Source organism: Astatotilapia calliptera, chromosome 3, assembly GCF_900246225.1.
Source record: "Astatotilapia calliptera chromosome 3, fAstCal1.2, whole genome shotgun sequence".
NCBI classification, from domain to species: Eukaryota; Metazoa; Chordata; class Actinopteri; order Cichliformes; family Cichlidae; genus Astatotilapia; species Astatotilapia calliptera.
The window spans coordinates 22,860,827-22,879,379 of NC_039304.1; the positions used below are offsets into that span (position 1 = coordinate 22,860,827).

Sequence of the window (18,553 nt, forward strand, 5' to 3'; positions counted from 1 at the left end):
GTCATGTTTGTTGTGTGATCTCCATTTGACAAATGTCATCATGGTCAGCACAGGATGGATTCAATGGTCTACAAAGCATGTTACATTGTTAGTCAGACAAAGAGCTGCAGCTGATAGTAGCCTCATTGTAGACAGTTTGTCACCACTTTGTGTCATGAACTTTCAGCTGGTATAGAGACGCCAATGCTGACCTGCTGCTCCATCACCTGAGGACAATAATGACAGAAATACATAAACAGAAAATTGTTAGAAAAATTATTTTTGCAAACAGACACCGAAGTCATTTCTGTGGGAATAGAAAGTGGACAGAATGTGTGGGCTGAACCTGCCAATCATTCATGAGCTACCTTTGTTGTTTGTGGTGTGTGCTTTTGTTTATGCACTTTCTCTGCACCTATAGAAAGGGGCTGAGCCTGTCTGTTGTAGATGTCCGTACCCTGGCAAAGAGTAACGGGTACTGTCAGAAGTTGAACAGATGATGAGCAGGTTTATTGTAACAATCCAAAGAGATGTAGTATGTTACACACATTATATTAGCCATTATTTAGAGATAATAAGATTTGTATGTTTTTTATTTGATTTGAAGTTGTCTTTGCAATTGATAGAGCTACTGATGGGTGAAATCAATGAAGTATTCAGCTTTATTTTTTTTTTACAATTATTATAGATTTTTTAAGGCTGTAAAACTGCCCACTACACACTTTATACACTTTTCTCAGACATTTCAGACTTTTCTCTCATTAAAATTTTCATACTTTCCCTCTGGTTTAAACACTCTCAAAGTTCAAACCTTTGTAGAAAAAAAAGTCCAGTATTATAGAATGACGGTGCAAAATGTTTCATCAACATTGTTGTGTTTGTTGGGGATAAAACTCACACTGCTAGCGATCGAAGATTTATGTAAATTTGATAAGCTGAATGCATTCTGTACAGGAGACATGGCACGAGATTGATTGACAATGGTCTACAGCCAATTAGGACGAAGAACACAATGCACTGTAAATAAAAAAATAAAATAAAAAATCAGCAGTGAGGATGCGAAAGGTGAACCGCGTTTAAGCGAGGCACCACTGTAATGCAATGTTTTCCTGGTTCAGTTGCATTACTGTGAGATGAGGCATGCTAGAGAGAGAGTGACTTGGTGGCATCAATAAACATTTTTAGTCACTGACTTTTTGGTTTGCTTTGCCAACCGAGGTGAAGTGTGTGAAGATTTTTCTTCATTTTTTGTCATGAAATTGATGCTTTCACACACTTTATTTGAGAACTTTGCATGAGCAGTGGTAGATAAATTTATACATTTTGTTGTATTGATGGAACAAACAGTGATGTGTGAGTTTTTGATATCAGTGTGTATGTGTTCAACAGGAGGTTTATAGATACAGAGATTTGTTCATTTTTGAATTTGAATTTGATTTGTTTCTTCTGATCATGTAGGAAGAAGAGTATTTCCTAATCAAAGCAAACTGTTGCCATGAGCAAATAATGTAAACAAATGAAAATGCTTTATGAAAGTCTGAAATTAAAAATGAATAAAGTGTTCCTATTTCAAATTACTTTGTGCTGCTACATGATCTGGGAATTATAAACTTCCATTAGTAAGAAGTTCTGTGTCTTCTGTTGTGGTAATAAGAAGGAATCACACAGAATAAGCACAAGTATTATTTTATAAATCCAAAGAAGAATCATAATGAAATTAAAAATAATAATAATAATAATAATGGATTGGGTTTATATAGCGCTTTTCAAGGCACCCAAAACGCTTTACAATACCACTATTCATTCACTCTCACATTCATACACTGGTGGAGGCAGCTACAGTTGTAGCCACAGCTGCCTAAAAGAATAAAATGCATCACAGGTCTCTGTAAGAGTACTCATACCATTTACATTTGGTTTGTCCTTCATTTGTATTGTTGGACACAGAACAGTATGTATACAACAGAGATATGCAGATAATATAAGGGTGGTGTGTTCCCAGCCTGTGTGTGGTATATATTTACCCCACACACAGGCTTAATTTTCTTTCTCCCTTTGATTAAATTCAACAGCAGATCAACCAAGGGCTCAAATAACGTCTGATATGAGAGACATTCCAGTAGCGGGCAGTGTGACCCTGACCTGCTCTGTGAACTCATCATCATCATCTGGATGGAAATACTACTGGTACAGAGATGAGAACTCCTCTGAACCTCTGACCACACAAGATGCAGTTTTCCACTCAAATGGACAAATCAGTGTCTCACAGGAAGGACTCTACAGGTGCAGAGGAGGAAGAGGAAACCCAGTTTACTACACAGAGGACAGCCAGTCAGTCAGGATTGATCACAGGGGTGAGTTTATTGTTTTTTCTTCAAGAAATACAAAACGTGATAGATAAGATCATTATCTGATGTAAGACAACTGAGGCTTGTCTTGTATATCCAAACTCTCATCCAATGTGACGCTAAAATACCCACACGCTTGAAGGTCAGAGTGCAACTGTGATTCAATAGCCAGGTTAATGTCCGATATTCTGTGTTCAACAGTGTGGCGGGACACACGTTGTCGTTTTCAGGAGACAAGATTTCAACAATGTCACTGAGGAATTTTTGAACAAACTCCCCTTCACTGTATGGCTTTTTAGCCCGTGCAATGTTCCAAGCCAGCTGATACAATGCAAGTGTTACGGTCTTTGAGCGCTTTGTAAACTTTTGGAAAAACAGTATCTGCTTTTCTGCCTGACTTTTCAAAGTGGCCAACTGGTGCCTGCGAAGTTCAGTCCCTTTTGAAAATTCCTGGTCGATGTTAGCATGGAGTCAGCTGAAGTGGAGCTGGAGATTTGAAGCTATGAAATGCCCTAATGACGTCTGACATATAAGGCAGAATGGCTTGCTAATGCGTTCAACAAAAAAATAAAAACTCTGCCACTCTGTTAAAAATGCATGAAACCAGGCAAAGAGCCGCGGGCTGGCCACCCCTGGATTAGAGTGATTACTTCAATTTGTCAGTATTCATTATGTTCTTTATACAATATTTAGAATAGATGACGATATGAATCCACTTCTAGGCTGGCTCAATATCTACTGTATAATTATTATTACTGAAAAAAAAGAGCACAATGCTGACACATTACCCAAGTATGATTTGAAACAGAAGCTTAACGTTTCTATGGGGAGTAAATTACACAGGAGAGAGTGTGTGGGCTGCACCTGGCAGACATTGGTGTATTATCTGTTTCTCTCATGTTATTATAATAACTTATAGTCCAGTCCAGACTTATTCAGTCCAGTTTTTTAAATATGTTTCTCAACTACAGCAGATGTCCCCACTGCTGAAATCTCTTTGTTTCCTGTTCTGATGATTGTTGGACTAATTTCTGGAATTACATTGATTTTCCTCCTGCTCTTGTATTGCTGCAAAAAGTTCAAAGGTGAGACTTTGTTTTTTTTCTTCTTCTGATATTAGATATTTTATTTTTAAAAATGACTAAATAAACAGATGCAGCACAGGGTCATAAAGTGTGAACTGTTCACAAGAATGTATAATCCACAACAACATAAAACAAACATATTGTTTATAATTTTTAATAAAGGTGCTGCTAATGAGCAGACGCTCAATCGGGATGAAGATCAGCAGCAAGTGTACTCCTCTCTTCTTCATGGTTAGTTTTTCATGTAGTTTCAAATATTCTGATCCTATTTGCAACAAGACTGTACTTGTTACATCTGCTGCAGCTTTTAATATAAATGTTATTTGCAAGAACATTTGTGTTTAAATTAGTATCACAGACATGAGGTGACTGATTTTCTCTGACCTGCAGGTGATCGTTGTGTCTATGAGACAGTCAGAAGATGTGAAAACACTGAAAATGGTAAAGTTTACACTTTCATTAATACAGAGCTTGTGGAAGCTGGATGATGATACAGTAACTGTGTTTAACATTAAAGTCAATCAGATTATTATTTCAGGTCCAGCAGAAGGTGATTACACCAATGTCACATCTGTGATTCAGCTCAGAGTCATTAACAAGACAAGTGAGTGCACAAAATGTGAGATTTGAAATGCAAAATATACATTGGTAATTATTCTCACTGATAATAAATGCATTTGTGGACAAAACAGAGGGTGTTTGAAATGCTTTCATTTGATCACCTCAACAGGGCAACGTGGTGACCCAGAGGAGAGCTCTGACTACAATGATGTCAATCCAAATTCAGCCACAGCTCTAAAATCTTAACAGCAGCGCTCTTTTTTTTCCCTCTCTTTTTCTCTTTAAAGTCTTTTAAAAACTTGAAGTCACTTTTAGTGAAAAGGAGATTTTGAATTCAAAGCAATGATCCTGTTTGCCTGAGTTTATATTTCTTTCAAATATATACCATAGATCAGTTTTTTGTAGCTGTTACATGCTGAATAAATGTGTCAGACTTGTGAAACAGAGTTAAATGAACAACAAAACAACAACAAAAGAAAAAAAGTCCAAATGGCAAAATCTAGACTTTTAGCCATAAAAGTAAACATGTACAAATAGTAAAATAGGACATAGAACTTTTAGCACAAATGTGTATTTTCATTTCATATGTATGTATCAATGAAATTGTTGGAAAGGCTGTCAACTGTGTGGGAGATCCCTCTTGTGGCTAGAGAGCACCGTTGCACTATTGAGCATATGGTATATGGTCCAGAGCACAGAGTTTTAACTAACATATAGTAAGAGCCACCTTGCAGACTAACTCAGCAGTGGATGTCTATGCATGGTGTGAGTTTTGTGTGTCACTAAAGAATTGTGAGTAGACATTGAGCCCTGCCTTTCCAGGCAGGACAGAAATACTGTTAATTTGGGTTCTTAGTGTCATCTTAGTGGTTGATTGACCCAGCCACAAAAATCCATTTAATGGAAAAAAAACACAAAACAAAAACCAAGACTCCACAAGAACCACCTGCAGATCACCCTGTGTGATTCTCCACTTTCCAAAAGACAATCTTGTGCAGCACTTCGTCCATGTCATGAGAAGTGACACTGCAAGACTTCCTATTCAGGCAAACATCAGATGTCTTGTATGACTGTTTAAAAGAACTAGTCCAGGAAATGGTTAATCCTGCAGTGTAAATAACTGCACATACTCTTTCTCCTGTCATTTTGTTTGATTTCTTATAAATATTCAAATTTTATTGTAAATGTTTTTAATCATCTTTTTAAAAGGTTCAAAATGAGTTTTAGGTCATTTTTTTTCATAACAGCTCTTTTATAATAATCTCTCTTATAATATTTAAATATGTTTCCAAATTGTCCATCACTGTATATCATCCAGTATCACACAATCCTGCTGCCAATCTCTCACTCCACACTCGCCTGTGTTTTGGGCCACAACTCATCCCTAAACCACAGTAAGAACTTCATCGTTTCTGAGCTGAAAATCACAGCTCAGCGCTGGAGGTGCTGATTCTCATTCCCTCCTCTTGACACTCTGTGGCAAATCGCCTCAGTATGAGCTGGAGTCCACCATCTTATGAAGCAAGGAGGGAAGTAAGCACAACTGTATTTCACTAGTAACTGTACGTAATCAGATTTCCATGGCAACTCAGCCTTGCTTCCTCGTATTGCTTCCTTTATTTGATCTGTGATACTTATACCTCAAATTTTGTAAGACACATTCAAGTCTATAAACAGCTGCTGTGTTTGCAACTGTGCTCTGCTATCCAAAAATGTAGCTGTGTAACTGAGTTTCATCATCTGAATTTACTTCATCTGATCTCACTGAAAACAGTTTGTACAAGAGTGAAATGTTTGTAAATGTCATTAATCAGATTTTTGTCATTGAGTTTCTTTCTGTTTTTGAAACTAAATGATTATCTCCTGAAGTTTGAACAGACTGTCATTATAAAGTTAGACAATCTTAGCAACATTACTGAGTTACTGAATACTGCAAAACAATTTCATTATTTATTAATACAGTAGTTACGAATACTTGCAAGAAAACAGAGAGGAGCTGAGAGAGGACTTCATCTTGTCTCACAGTCACTTCTGGTTAAGGACACCATTTCCTTTTTAACTTGTGCGCGCTTACTTCCTGTGAGTGAACTTATGACCAAACTAAAATTTCACCATAAGGTAAAGATATGTTAAAGGAGTCTGCATTAGTTTAATGAGATACTTTGAATTAGTGACACTCTGCTTTGTTGATTACAATGTAAAAGTATTTTTAGTTAATCATTTCACTTCTGTGAAAGTGCATGGATTACCAACACCTGCTGTGAACATTTACATGAACATCAGTAAGTATGAAGTTTGTGTTCATCAGCTGATACGGGGCTTCACACCAAATGTATTCAATGTATATTTGAAGCAGTGTATAGATTTTGTGCATCAGTCTTTAGTGTATCATCATCTCGTTGCAAAGGAGCAGCAGCAAACTCAGTGACTACATCTGTGACAGGAAGGAAACAGTAACAGTTCATTGGTCCTCATTTATGCAGCTACTGCAGTTTAAATCCATTTGAATGCTGTATGCATGTAGTGTTTATGAGGGTAGTTATCATTGGTGATAAAGCTCCTTATATGCATATAGTGTATAAACTCAAAATGCACATTTCACTTAAAAATGAAGATGTGAAAATGTGAACAAATCAACTTGTTAGAGATATTCATCTCCTGTTGAAAACCCCCCAAAAAGGAAATAAGTCTTCTCATCAGATATTGATGCTTCTTTCCTGTGTGACAAAAAATAGGAGACAGATGTTTGTTTGTTGTTTGTTAATTCCCAATTAAACTGTTTTATTGCTAACTACATTGCTGTCTGTATTATTGCTGAAGTCCTAAATAATACCTTTAAAGTGTTTGTGCTAATAACATCGTGTACAGTCAGACAGGCATGGAGAACAGCACTGACTGGGAGGCTTTGAATAGATCACATAGTTCAATGCAACATATGAGACTTTAAGAATGCACAAGCATCTACTTAAAATCTATTTAATTTATCATCTGTGATGTGATTATGTACAATTCCAATGTATTTTGTTCATCTCCCTTAAATAAACAGGCAGCCTTAAAGTATGAAATATTCATGTACAAATACACATAAATGTGTGAACTGTCTCAGTGGCTGATTGTGCCCCACAGGCCTCAGTGTGAGCTTGAAGACATTTATAATGTTTAAGCAGTTTAATGTGTCGGTGCTGACGATAAACACATTTTGAATGAAAGCCGGGGAACTTTGGTAGCACAGAAACAAGTGGCTATTCTTTGTGACCATATAGATCGCTCCCTCATATTACCATTATTTCACCCAAAGGCACCAAGTTAATACTCAAATAAGCTGCAGCAATACACACAAATATAAACAGTACTTGGTGACATCTTTGCTTTTAGCCTCTAACCCTCTGGAGTCCAGGGTATAACTGGCCGTTTTTGACTCGTTTTGATTTAGCCTCTATATTTCACCTTTAAAAACTGTTTATCTTGCCAATCTGTTATTTTCTCATTTTGACAAACTGTATCAGCACAAGTTATCTAAATTCAGACAAAATGTAAAATACGAGTAGAAAGTGATATTTCTGACTGTAAAAACCACAAGCATGTTTAAGGAATCATTTTCATAACTTGAAATGCAAATACAAATTGTACATTATTGTACATACAATTGTACATAGTTTGTGTCCACTCTAAGACAGAGGAGAACAGCACAGGGATAAACCTGCAGGTCTGACAGCGGGGCCCTATTTCAGGAAGTCGGTTTAGAAAACTCAGAGTGAAAAACGATACTCAGGGTTGAGTAACCCCGAACTGTCCAACTCAGAATATTCGGTTTCAGAAAGGCTGATAACAATTAGTTTGATTGATTGATTGATTGAATCTTTATTTTGAACATGTTGAAAAAGTATAAAAAAAATAGAATTAAAAGAGACAAATGAACAAAGCAAACAAAAGGAAAACGAGCAACCACAACTCCAAATAACGTCGATGTTCAAAAAGGAGCAGGAAGAAGCGTAAGCTTATTTAATCCCACCCCTTTTCCACTATCTAGTATCAATAGACTACAGAAATACCTCCTTGCGTTCAGTCAACGCGGAGTTGCTTTAACCCCAAGTTAAGCGCGCGCACGAGGATACATAAAGCCCTGATTAGTGGAGCACAGATTAAGCGAGTCACCATGGAGACGGAGGGAAAGAAGGTGCGGTCAATGTATTTTACAGCGCTTGAGGCCGAAATTCTGATGGCAGCATATGCCGATAACATGCAAATTTTGCGGGAAAAAAGTAACACAGCCTCAGCTGCAAAAGAAAGGGAGCATGCATGGCAAAACATAGCCGACAGAGTCAATGCATGAGTGTTAATTTAAACATTGATCTAGGGATTTCCACCCATTTAACACGTTATTTTATTATATTTTATTTTTTATTTTATACATTTTATTTTATGATGTGATGTGAGCGCAGGTGCAACCCAACAGGCCCCAAACGTTCCTGGCAGCAAGTAAAAATGAAATATAAAAATATAGTCCAAACAGGTAAGGTGTAATTGTATTATGAGCCATAGCGCTTGGTCTGTTTGTCCGATGTAAATCAATTGCAGTTAGAGGCTACATTAATTTCCCCTCTGTAAGCACTTATTGAAATTATCTGAGCACATTACAAGTACATATTTGCTTACTCTGTATGCTCAAATGTGACCCGTTATAGCCAACAGAAAAAAAAGCGGAGGCCCGAAAAACAGGTGGGGGTCCTCCACCACCACCACTCACAGAGGCTGAGCAGTTGGCTTCCACATTTGTGATAATGTTGGCAGCATCACATATGATCTTCACAGTGCAGAGAACACAAATTAGTATCCATTACTATAATGAAATAATTTGTTAGTTTGAAATGCTACAGGGAACTATGTACCTGTACATTAATGCTGTGGAAAGACTTCCTGTTCACATAGTCTCCTTCATTTACTGAAGGAGCAATGACTGGAATGTGAGTGCCATCTATACAGCCAATCACGCCTGGGAACCGTGAGAATAAATGTAACATTTAAGTAGTAGTTCAAATATCACCACATCATGAATTAAGTTTCGTTCATCCTGATACCTGCAATTTTGTGGAATCCCTCTTTGATAAATCTTGTGGGTCTATGACCGGGGAACACCACAAACGAGTACAGGAGACGTTTCAGTGCAACTGTAACATTCCTGACTGCCCGACAGACGGTAGCCTTGGAAACGTGCTCAGCGTCACCAATATTATACAGAAAGCTCCCGTTTGCAAAAATCCGAAGTGCAATACAAATAATATGTACAGAACTGAGAGAATGTCCGCGATGTGTCACATGAGCAATATTAGGCCTGAGGATGTTATTCAAATAAATTATAGATTGTGCTGAAAAACGGTGACGTTCACACAGAAAATCATCAGGAAATGATAAAATGTCCGAACGCGCTCTAATCACTCTCTCCCGGCGGAGAGCTCTGCGGAGAATTTGGGCTTCAACATCTACTGGCTCTTCAAGGAAGGGGCATGCCATGTCTGACACTTCCTACAGTCAGGTTTCCGACAAAGAGGCGGAGACAGTCAGGGTTAGTTGAAGTAAACCTGCTAGGGGGCAGGTTAGCTTCACGGAGTGTGTCGTCATAGTAACTCACTCAGGATTAATCTAAACTCGCTTTGTGAAACCGAAAACCCAGAGTTTTCGTTAACTCAGGGTATACTTACTCAGAGTTTGCACTAAACCGGCTTCCTGAAACAGGGCCCAGGGGCCCGTTCTTCGTACGTCGCTTACTACATCCAAGATCAAATGACACATCCAAGATCAAATCATCGCGCTAACCGTGAGCTCGCTAATCCGGTTCCCCGAACACACCTGCTGTTGACGATTACTACAGCTGGACGCAGGAATGTGACATCACTGGGCGTCGTAAAAGGGGCTACGCATCGATAGTAGAAACATTGATCGGCAACCCGCTGATTGGTCGGCGAAAATGTCGAAGGGGCGTGCTCGGTATTTTCCGGCAGCAGAGCAAGAACTCTTGATTGAGGGATTTCAGGAGTTTCAGAGTCTAATTAAAACGCAAGGGAACACTGCAAAGGCTGCAAAAGCAAGGAGAGAGGGCTGGCAGAAAGTTGCTGACAAATTAAACTCGTAAGTTATTTAATAATAACAATAATAATGGAGTGGATTGATATAGCGCTTTTCAAGGCACCCAAAGCGCTTTACAATGCCACTATTCAATCACTCTCACATTCACACACGGGTGGAGGCAGCTACAGTTGTAGCCACAGCTGCCCTGGGGCAGACTGACAGAAGCCAGGCTGCCATATCGCGCCATCGGCCCCTCTGGCCAACACCAGTAGGCGGTAGGGTAAATTTATTGTATTACACTATATTATCCAATATTATATTACATTATATTATGTTATATTATATCCCCTTACACATTAGAGCCACAACAGGACCCACTAGAACATGGGAACAAGTAAAAGTGAAATATAAGAATATTCTACAGAATGGTAATATTTATCACTTATATTGCTTTTCGTCTCTAGGAAAGAGACCCTGAAATAATCTGTTTGTTTATAACAGCAACCAAGAAAAGGGCAGAGCAAAAAAAAGACAGGTGGTGGTCCTGCACCCCCTCGTCAACAAGTTGGTTAAGTAAATAATACCCTCACGGGAATATCGATATCTCTCTATGAGCACACTGTCGCGCTGAGCTAAAGGATCCTGTCTATCCCGGAATATACGCTGAATTCTGAAAACTCTCCTTATCAATCTTGCACCTTCCGCAATGGGTTGGTCGCGTATACGGACAGGACATGGCTGCGACAAGCTTCCCAAATCCACCTTCGCTTTTATAGCCGTGGTCTCTCATCTTGATTACACAAAGTAATTTGCAATTACTACTCTGAAATATGAATTACATCTGTAATAATCACATACATGTAATAGAATGTTAATAGTACATTTCCCTTTTTTAGGAAATGACCTGTATGTATCTGTGTGACATCAATAAAAGGATCAAGTGCTGCATTATCTTTAGTTACATTGATAATATTTATTTATGGTGAAACAGTGGTGGAATATCGCTGTTGCTTTCGTATAAATGAAGCGGACATACCTGCGTGGCCGCGATCTAATCCTGTTTACATAAAGTAAGCCTGCTCCCGAGCAGGTTTACGCTTACGGCTCTGTTGCTATGACAGCAAGTCCCGGATGAGCTTCGGGGAACCGACTGATCCAGGATCACGCGAAATCGTCAACAATCTAATCCGGCTAACCTACTTAGCGAGGTACGAAGAACGGGCCCCAGGTGTGTCACTCAGTGTTTACACTGCAATCTGCTTTTGGTGGCAACTGTGACATTCACTAGTAGAACTCACACACAAAACAAAACAACGACTACACCACTACACTTGAGACTCCAAACACGGTAAACGTCACGTATCTCTTACGTATCAAAACTCTCTCTCTCTCTCTCGCCGGTCACTCCTAAACAAACAAATGCCACATGCTGCCATATCATTTTTTGATTGGTCGACATGGTACATTTTTTCCACCAATAGGGAAGGAGTTTTTTTTTTTTTCACTCACAAGCAAAGCCTGTTCGCTAGCGCTCTCCTTAGAAAACACAGTTTTTACCGTTTCTTCCCAGATTAAACGCCACTGTTTTATTCAGAAAAAAACAAAAAACATCGGTTTTACGTGTCCTATCAACACAATTTAAAAACTGGTAAATGGTTTGAAGTCCGCACGTTAAACCCAAGTTGAAATGGAGACGGTTAATCAGAAAGCTTTAAGTTGGCTAGTTACAGGCAAAAAAGTATTTAGTCAGCCACCGATTGTGCAAGTTCCCCCACTTAAAATGATGACAGAGGTCAGTAATTTGCACCAGAGGTACACTTCAACTGTGAGAGACAGAATGTGAAAAAAGAAATCCATGAATTCACATGGTAGGATTTGTAAAGAATTTATTCGTAAATTAGGGTGGAAAATAAGTATTCGGTCACCTCAAACAAGAAAAATCTCTGGCTCCCACAGACCTGTAACGTCTTCTGTAAGAAGCTTTTCTGTCCCCCACTCGTTACCTGTATGAATGGCACCTGTTTGAACTCATCATCTGTATAAAAGACACCCGTCCACAGCCTCAAACAGTCAGACTCCAAACTCCGCCATGGCCAAGACCAAAGAGCTTTCGAAGGACACCAGGAAAAGTATTGTAGACCTGCACCAGACTGGGAAGAGTGAATCTACAATAGGCAAGCAGCTTGGTGTGAAAAAATCAACTGTGGGAGCAATCATCAGAAAATGGAAGACATACAAGACCACTGATAATCTCCCTCGATCTGGAGCTCCACGCAAGATCTCATCCCGTGGGGTCAAAATGATCATGAGAACGGTGAGCAAAGATCCCAGAACCACACGGGGGGACCTGGTGAATGACCTGCAGAGAGCTGGGACCACAGTAAGAAAGGTCACCATCAGTAACACACTACAACGGCAGGGAATCAAATCCCGCAGTGCCAGACGTGTTCCGCTGCTGAAGCCAGTGCATGTCCAGGCCCGTCTGAAGTTTGCCAGAGAGCACATGGATGATACAGCAGAGGATTGGGAGAATGTCATGTGGTCAGATGAAACCAAAGTAGAACTTTTTGGTATAAACTCAACTCGTCGTGTTTGGAGGAAGAAGAATACTGAGTTGCATCCCAAGAACACCATACCTACTGTGAAGCATGGGGGTGGAAACATCATGCTATGGGGCTGTTTTTCTGCCAAGGGGACAGGACGACTGATCCGTGTTAAGGACAGAATGAATGGGGCCATGTATCGTGAGATTTTGAGCCAAAACCTCCTTCCATCAGTGAGAACTTTGAAGATGAAACGAGGCTGGGTCTTCCAACATGACAATGATCCAAAACACACCGCCCGGGCAACAAAGGAGTGGCTCCGTAAGAAGCATTTGAAAGTCCTGGAGTGGCCTAGCCAGTCTCCAGACCTCAACCCCATAGAAAATCTGTGGTGGGAGTTGAAAGTCCGTGTTGCTCGGCGACAGCCCCAAAACATCACTGCTCTCGAGAAGATCTGCATGGAGGAATGGGCCAAAATACCAGCTACTGTGTGTGCAAACCTGGTAAAGACCTATAGTAAACGTTTGACCTCTGTTATTGCCAACAAAGGTTATGTTACAAAGTATTGAGTTGTATTTTTGTTATTGACCAAATACTTATTTTCCACCCTGATTTACAAATAAATTCTTTACAAATCCTACCATGTGGATTCATGGATTTTTTTTTCACATTCTGTCTCTCACAGTTGAAGTGTACCTCTGGTGCAAATTACTGACCTCTGTCATAATTTTAGGTGGGGGAACTTGCACAATCGGTGGCTGACTAAATACTTTTTTGCCCCACTGTACATCATGCTTTAGTTAGATCTTGTTACATTTTTTATTTCTGTGTAAAAGGAAGGAAGCAGAGAGAAGTAATACAAACTCTTGGTTTCCTTCACAGCTCTTTGGTATCTGCTGTGCTGCTGCTTCACTCTCTCTCTTTACAGAAAGTTGTAGAAGTTTTCAGACGTGTCACTGCTGGATGTGAGGATGGGAGCCACTTTGCTCTGTGAGCTGGGCCTATTCTGTGAGTACATTTCTGACTTCTATTGCTTGATTCATACTGATCCATAAACATGTTTTAGTAAGAAGAACAGAGCATCAGTCATTTGTACCATTTCAGGTCATGTGATCAGAGGACTCTCATGTTTGTTACCAACATGGTTGTTTGTAGACTGGATTAGATTTTAGTGCACTGACTCAGATCAGAGTGGAGCTGCCTTAGATTATCTAAGAAAGGTTTGTTTCTCCAACAGTGACAATTTAATGCATACAAATCATAGCAGCCACTGGTACAACCACACGTGTTTGATTTATTTTATAGTTGTTTGTCTTTAGTTTGATAATGTCTCTGTCTTTATTATAGTGCTCCTCTGCACTGGACATGCTTGAGGTGACTGAAACGTTTTCTCTTAAATTTCTTTTATTCAGTAAAGATTATTCTCAGCGTAGTTCATCACTGTACAGCACATCCCATTTCTATTTCCATTGTTTTATTTTTCAATATATTTTCATTTCATGAACAGATTTTGCTTTGAGTACATAAAATTGTTTCGGATTGCTAATGATCTGTTTGTGTTGGATTCTAGATGCTGTGCTAACTGTTGAACCCAACTGGTCCAATTTTTTCATTGGAGAGGTTGTTACCTTCAGTTTACTACACACAGCCAGTCAGTCAGGATTGATGAAAAGGGTGAGTTTTTTTTATTCTTCTAGGAACCCAAAATGTGATAAGATAATGATCAGATGTGAGATCCATGGAGAAGACACTGAGTGTGTGTATGAAAGGATAACATCCAAAGAAAAATAAATCCAGGAAGTTAAATATGCTTATTAACCCCATAATGGAGTGTACAGGTGTAAAGGGAGAGCGCAGACCAGTATTCAACAGATTAGAGTGATTATTTCAATTTTTCACTATTCATTATGTTCTTTATACAATATTTAGAATAGAATCTAATTCCACACTCGCTCATTATCTACTGCATGATTATCATTATTAAAAAAACCACACTGTCTGCAGAGAAAATGTAAATGTTCTTCTGAGCTGAAACATTTTTTAGGCTGTTTATTAGCATGTAGAACTCATCCCAAGTCCGGATGAGAAAGGAGGAGGGTTGGGCTAGCAACCCGACCCCATAAATTTTTTTTTACCGCTACAGAAACGACAAGAGAGAAATATCGAATACGGGATGTTAGCGGTGAAGAGCGCCGTCTGATGACGGCGATGGAAGAAAGCCGTCAATCGGACGTCCATCGCCTGATGCCCAGCGCCCTCTTTACGGCAAAGACAAGGACAAGGATCGGGACTTGGAATGTCAGAACTTTATTCCAGAGTGGACGGTTAGCACAAGTGCTGCGCGAGTTTGAGCGATACACGTTGGACATCTTAGGCCTGAGCGAGGTAAGATGGACTGGTAGTGGGCGAACTGTCAGCGACAAGAAGAGCATACTTTATGCGGGACACGTCACTGATCACGTTAAAAGTGTGGGATTAATTCAATTCAATTCAATTTTATTTATATAGCGCCAAATCACAACATAAGTCGCCTCAAGGCGCTTCATAGATACAGAGAAAAACCCAACAATCATATGACCCCCTATGAGCAAGCACTTTGGCAACAGTGGGAAGGAAAAACTCCCTTTTAACAGGAAGAAACCTCCGGCAGAACCAGGCTCAGGGAGGGGCGGCCATCTGCTGCGACCGGTTGGGGTGAGAGAAGGAAGACAGGATAAAAGACATGCTGTGGAAGAGAGACAGAGGTTAATAACGGATATGATTCAATGCAGAGAGGTCTGTTAATACATAGTGAGCGAGAAAGGTGACTGGAAAGGAAAAACTCAATGCATCATGGGAATCCCCCGGCAGCCTATGTCTATTGCAGCATAACTAAGGGAGGATTCAGGGTCACCTGGTCCAGCCCTGTAATAATGAATTACAGTAGTCCAGCCTGGAAGTAATAAATGCATGAACTAGTTTTTTCAGTGTCACTCTGAGACAGGATATTTCTAATTTTAGAGATGTTGCGCAAATGGAAGAACGCAGTCTTACATATTTGTTTAATATGTGCATTGAAGGACATGTCCTGGTCAAAAATGACTCCAAGGTTCCTCACAGCGTTACTGGAGGCCAAGGTAATGCCATCCAGAGTAAGAATCTGGTTAGATACCATATTTCTAGGCTTTTCAGGGCCGAGTACAATAACCTCAGTTTTATCTGAATTAAGAAGCAGAAAGTTAGCGGCCATCCAGGTCTTTATGTCTGTAAGACATTCCTGCAATTTAACTAATTGGTGTGTGTTATCTGGCTTCATGGACAGATAGAGCTGGGTGTCATCTGCATAGCAGTGAAAATGTATGCTATGTCTTCTAATGATACTGCCTAAGGGAAGCATGTATAGTGTAAACAGAATTGGTCCTAGCACTGAACCCTGTGGAACTCCATAATTAACCTCAGTGTGTGAAGAGGACTCTCCATTTACATGAACAAATTGGAGTCTATTAGATAGATATGATACAAACCACTGCAGTGCAGTACCTGGATTAGTCCTATCGGAATGAGCGGTAGCCGCTCTGGTCAGTTGGCGACCAATCTCTGAACGACTGATCGTGGCAAGATTTATATCTGCCCATGCGAAAACCACTGTGATTCAAGTTTATGCTCCGACCGAGGACGCTGATGATATGGACAAGGAAGCCTTCTACGACGAGCTTCAAACTGTTCTGGACGAGGTGCACCGGCATGACCTCGTCATACTCATGGGCGACTTCAACACACAGATTGGACCTGATCGAAATGGCTTTGAGCAGGTGATTGGCCCACATGGATCGTCCGCGAATAAAAATGACAATGGCCTGCGATTGACTAGTTTCTGTGCGGCAAACAATCTCTGCGTCGGGAACTCATACTTTCGTCACAAGCATATTCACAAGAAGACGTGGAGAAGCCCGGATGGTCTAACAGCAAATGAGATCGACTACATTTGCATATCGAGGCAATGGAGGTCAGCTACTGCTGACGTAGTCACTCGACACGGCGCGGATGTTGGTCTGACCACTATCTTGTTATGGCAAAGATCCAGTTGCGGCTCAAACGAACAAGACAAGATGCTCGCCGCGTATGCTCTTTCGATGTTGCCAAGCTCAAGGATTGCGATTTCCGCGACCGATATAACGTTGAGATCTGAAATCGCTTTGCCATTTTTGGAAGAAGTCGAAGATCTGGAGGCACACTGGGAGTGTCTTCAAATTGCTGTGGCGGCCAGCTGCTGAGAAGGCCATCGGGTGGCGAAGAGGTACCTTCAAGGAACGTTGGATCCAAGATCAAACATGGCAGCTAATCGATGAACGACGAAGAGCAAATATCGCCCGGGATCAGACGACATCAAATGAACAACAGCAAGCCACAGAGGAGCGGTACCGACGCCTTGATCGGCAGGTGAAGTGAAGCTGTCGAAGGGATAAACGCGAAGGGGTCGAGCGGAAAGCAGAGGAGGCACAGGAAGCTGCTGATCGGAATGATACGAGAATGCTATACAGGATCATGCGTGACCTCACTGGCACCTTTTCGGGTCAAGGAGTGCCAATTAAAAGCACAGATGGCAGACCTCTCGTCACGCAGGAAGACCAAGATAAGCGCTGGGTAGAACAATTCAAAGACCTCCTGAATCAACCCCAGACACGCCCTAGTTGGACAATGAGTTAGCCAAAAATGATGAACTCGTTGACACTGACCCCTTCACTATGGACGAGACAAAGGCGGCAATTAAGTCTCTCAAGAGTGGAAAGGCAGCTGGCGCCAACGAAATCACCGCGGAACTCCTGAAGTACGCGGACCCCGTTCTGGTCAGAGCTTTGACAACTCTGGTCAACAAATGCTGGGAAAGAGGCGAAGTACCCGGCGACTGGACAAGAGGTACCATCGTGAAACTCCCAAAGAAGGGTGATCTGTCAAACTGCAATAATTGGCGTGGCATCACCCTTCTCTCCATCCCAGGGGAAGGTGTTCGGAAAGGTATTACTTCGGCGACTATTGAGAACGGTGGACGAACGGTTACGCGAGGAGCAGGCGGGTTTTAGAAGTGGAAGGTCCTGCATTGAACAAATATTCGCGCTGAGATCAATTATTGAGCAGAGCCTCGAATTCCAGCAAAGGCTATGCGTGAACTTTGTTGACTTTATAAAGGCTTTTGATAGCCTTAATCGAGACACGCTCTGGAAAATCATCAAGTCTTACGGCATACCCGACCGCTTCATTTCCGCGTTCCAAGCGTTGTACCGCAGCTCTAGTTGTTGCGTCCGAACAGACAAAGGCATCACGGAATATTTTAACATCGATACTGGTGTGCGACAAGGCTGCGTCCTATCGCCATTCCTCTTCAACATCGCCATTGACCATGTCATGCGCGAGCAATTGGACCGAACACGATGGGCATCGCCGGACGTGATCCCCTGCAGCAGTTCACAGATTTGGACTTTGCGGACGATATAGCCTTACTTGCACCAACACTCCGGGCTCTTCAGAAAACAACCTCATCTTTGGAAAGAGAAGCAGCACCAATAGGACTCAGGATCAGCGGTGAGAAGTCGAAGATTATGCGAGTTGGTTACGCTACACCATCAAACACAGCGGTAACTGTGAAGCAGCAGCAGCAACTAGAAGAGGTGGACAGGTTCATGTATCTGGGTTGCACTTTTAGCAGTGACGGGGACGTGGAGCATGACGGAATTGGGAAAGCATGGGCAGCCTTTTCAACGATTATGACCCATATGGATGACAACCACACTGCCTTTATCAACCAAGTTGCGGCTCCTGAAGACCATCATAAAACGGACAGCACTGTATGCAGCGGAGACTTGGAAATCAACTGCAAAGATCAACCGCCAACTTGACGTTTTCCAACAACGTTGTCTTCGACGGCTGCTCAAGATCACATATCGGGATCGCGTTACCAATGAAGAAGTATATCGTCGTGCGGGAGTAGAGCCGC

The 18,553-nt window shown here is 41.0% G+C and overlaps 1 protein-coding gene and 1 pseudogene across 1 annotated transcript in view; both read left to right on the forward strand.

The window, feature by feature from the left end:
- Positions 1-4,222, forward strand: part of LOC113018954 (uncharacterized) — a 29,515-nt gene extending 25,293 nt beyond the window's left edge. Inside the window, exons 7-12 of the mRNA XM_026162413.1 lie at positions 2,052-2,333; positions 3,302-3,412; positions 3,575-3,643; positions 3,803-3,853; positions 3,951-4,016; positions 4,143-4,222. Of these exons, the coding sequence (XP_026018198.1) occupies positions 2,052-2,333; positions 3,302-3,412; positions 3,575-3,643; positions 3,803-3,853; positions 3,951-4,016; positions 4,143-4,219 (656 nt within the window). The 3' untranslated portion in view covers positions 4,220-4,222. The remainder of the gene's footprint in view (positions 1-2,051; positions 2,334-3,301; positions 3,413-3,574; positions 3,644-3,802; positions 3,854-3,950; positions 4,017-4,142) is intronic.
- Positions 4,223-14,790: 10,568 nt separating this feature from the next.
- Positions 14,791-17,268, forward strand: LOC113013679 (craniofacial development protein 2-like; annotated as a pseudogene).
- Positions 17,269-18,553: the final 1,285 nt, after the last annotated feature.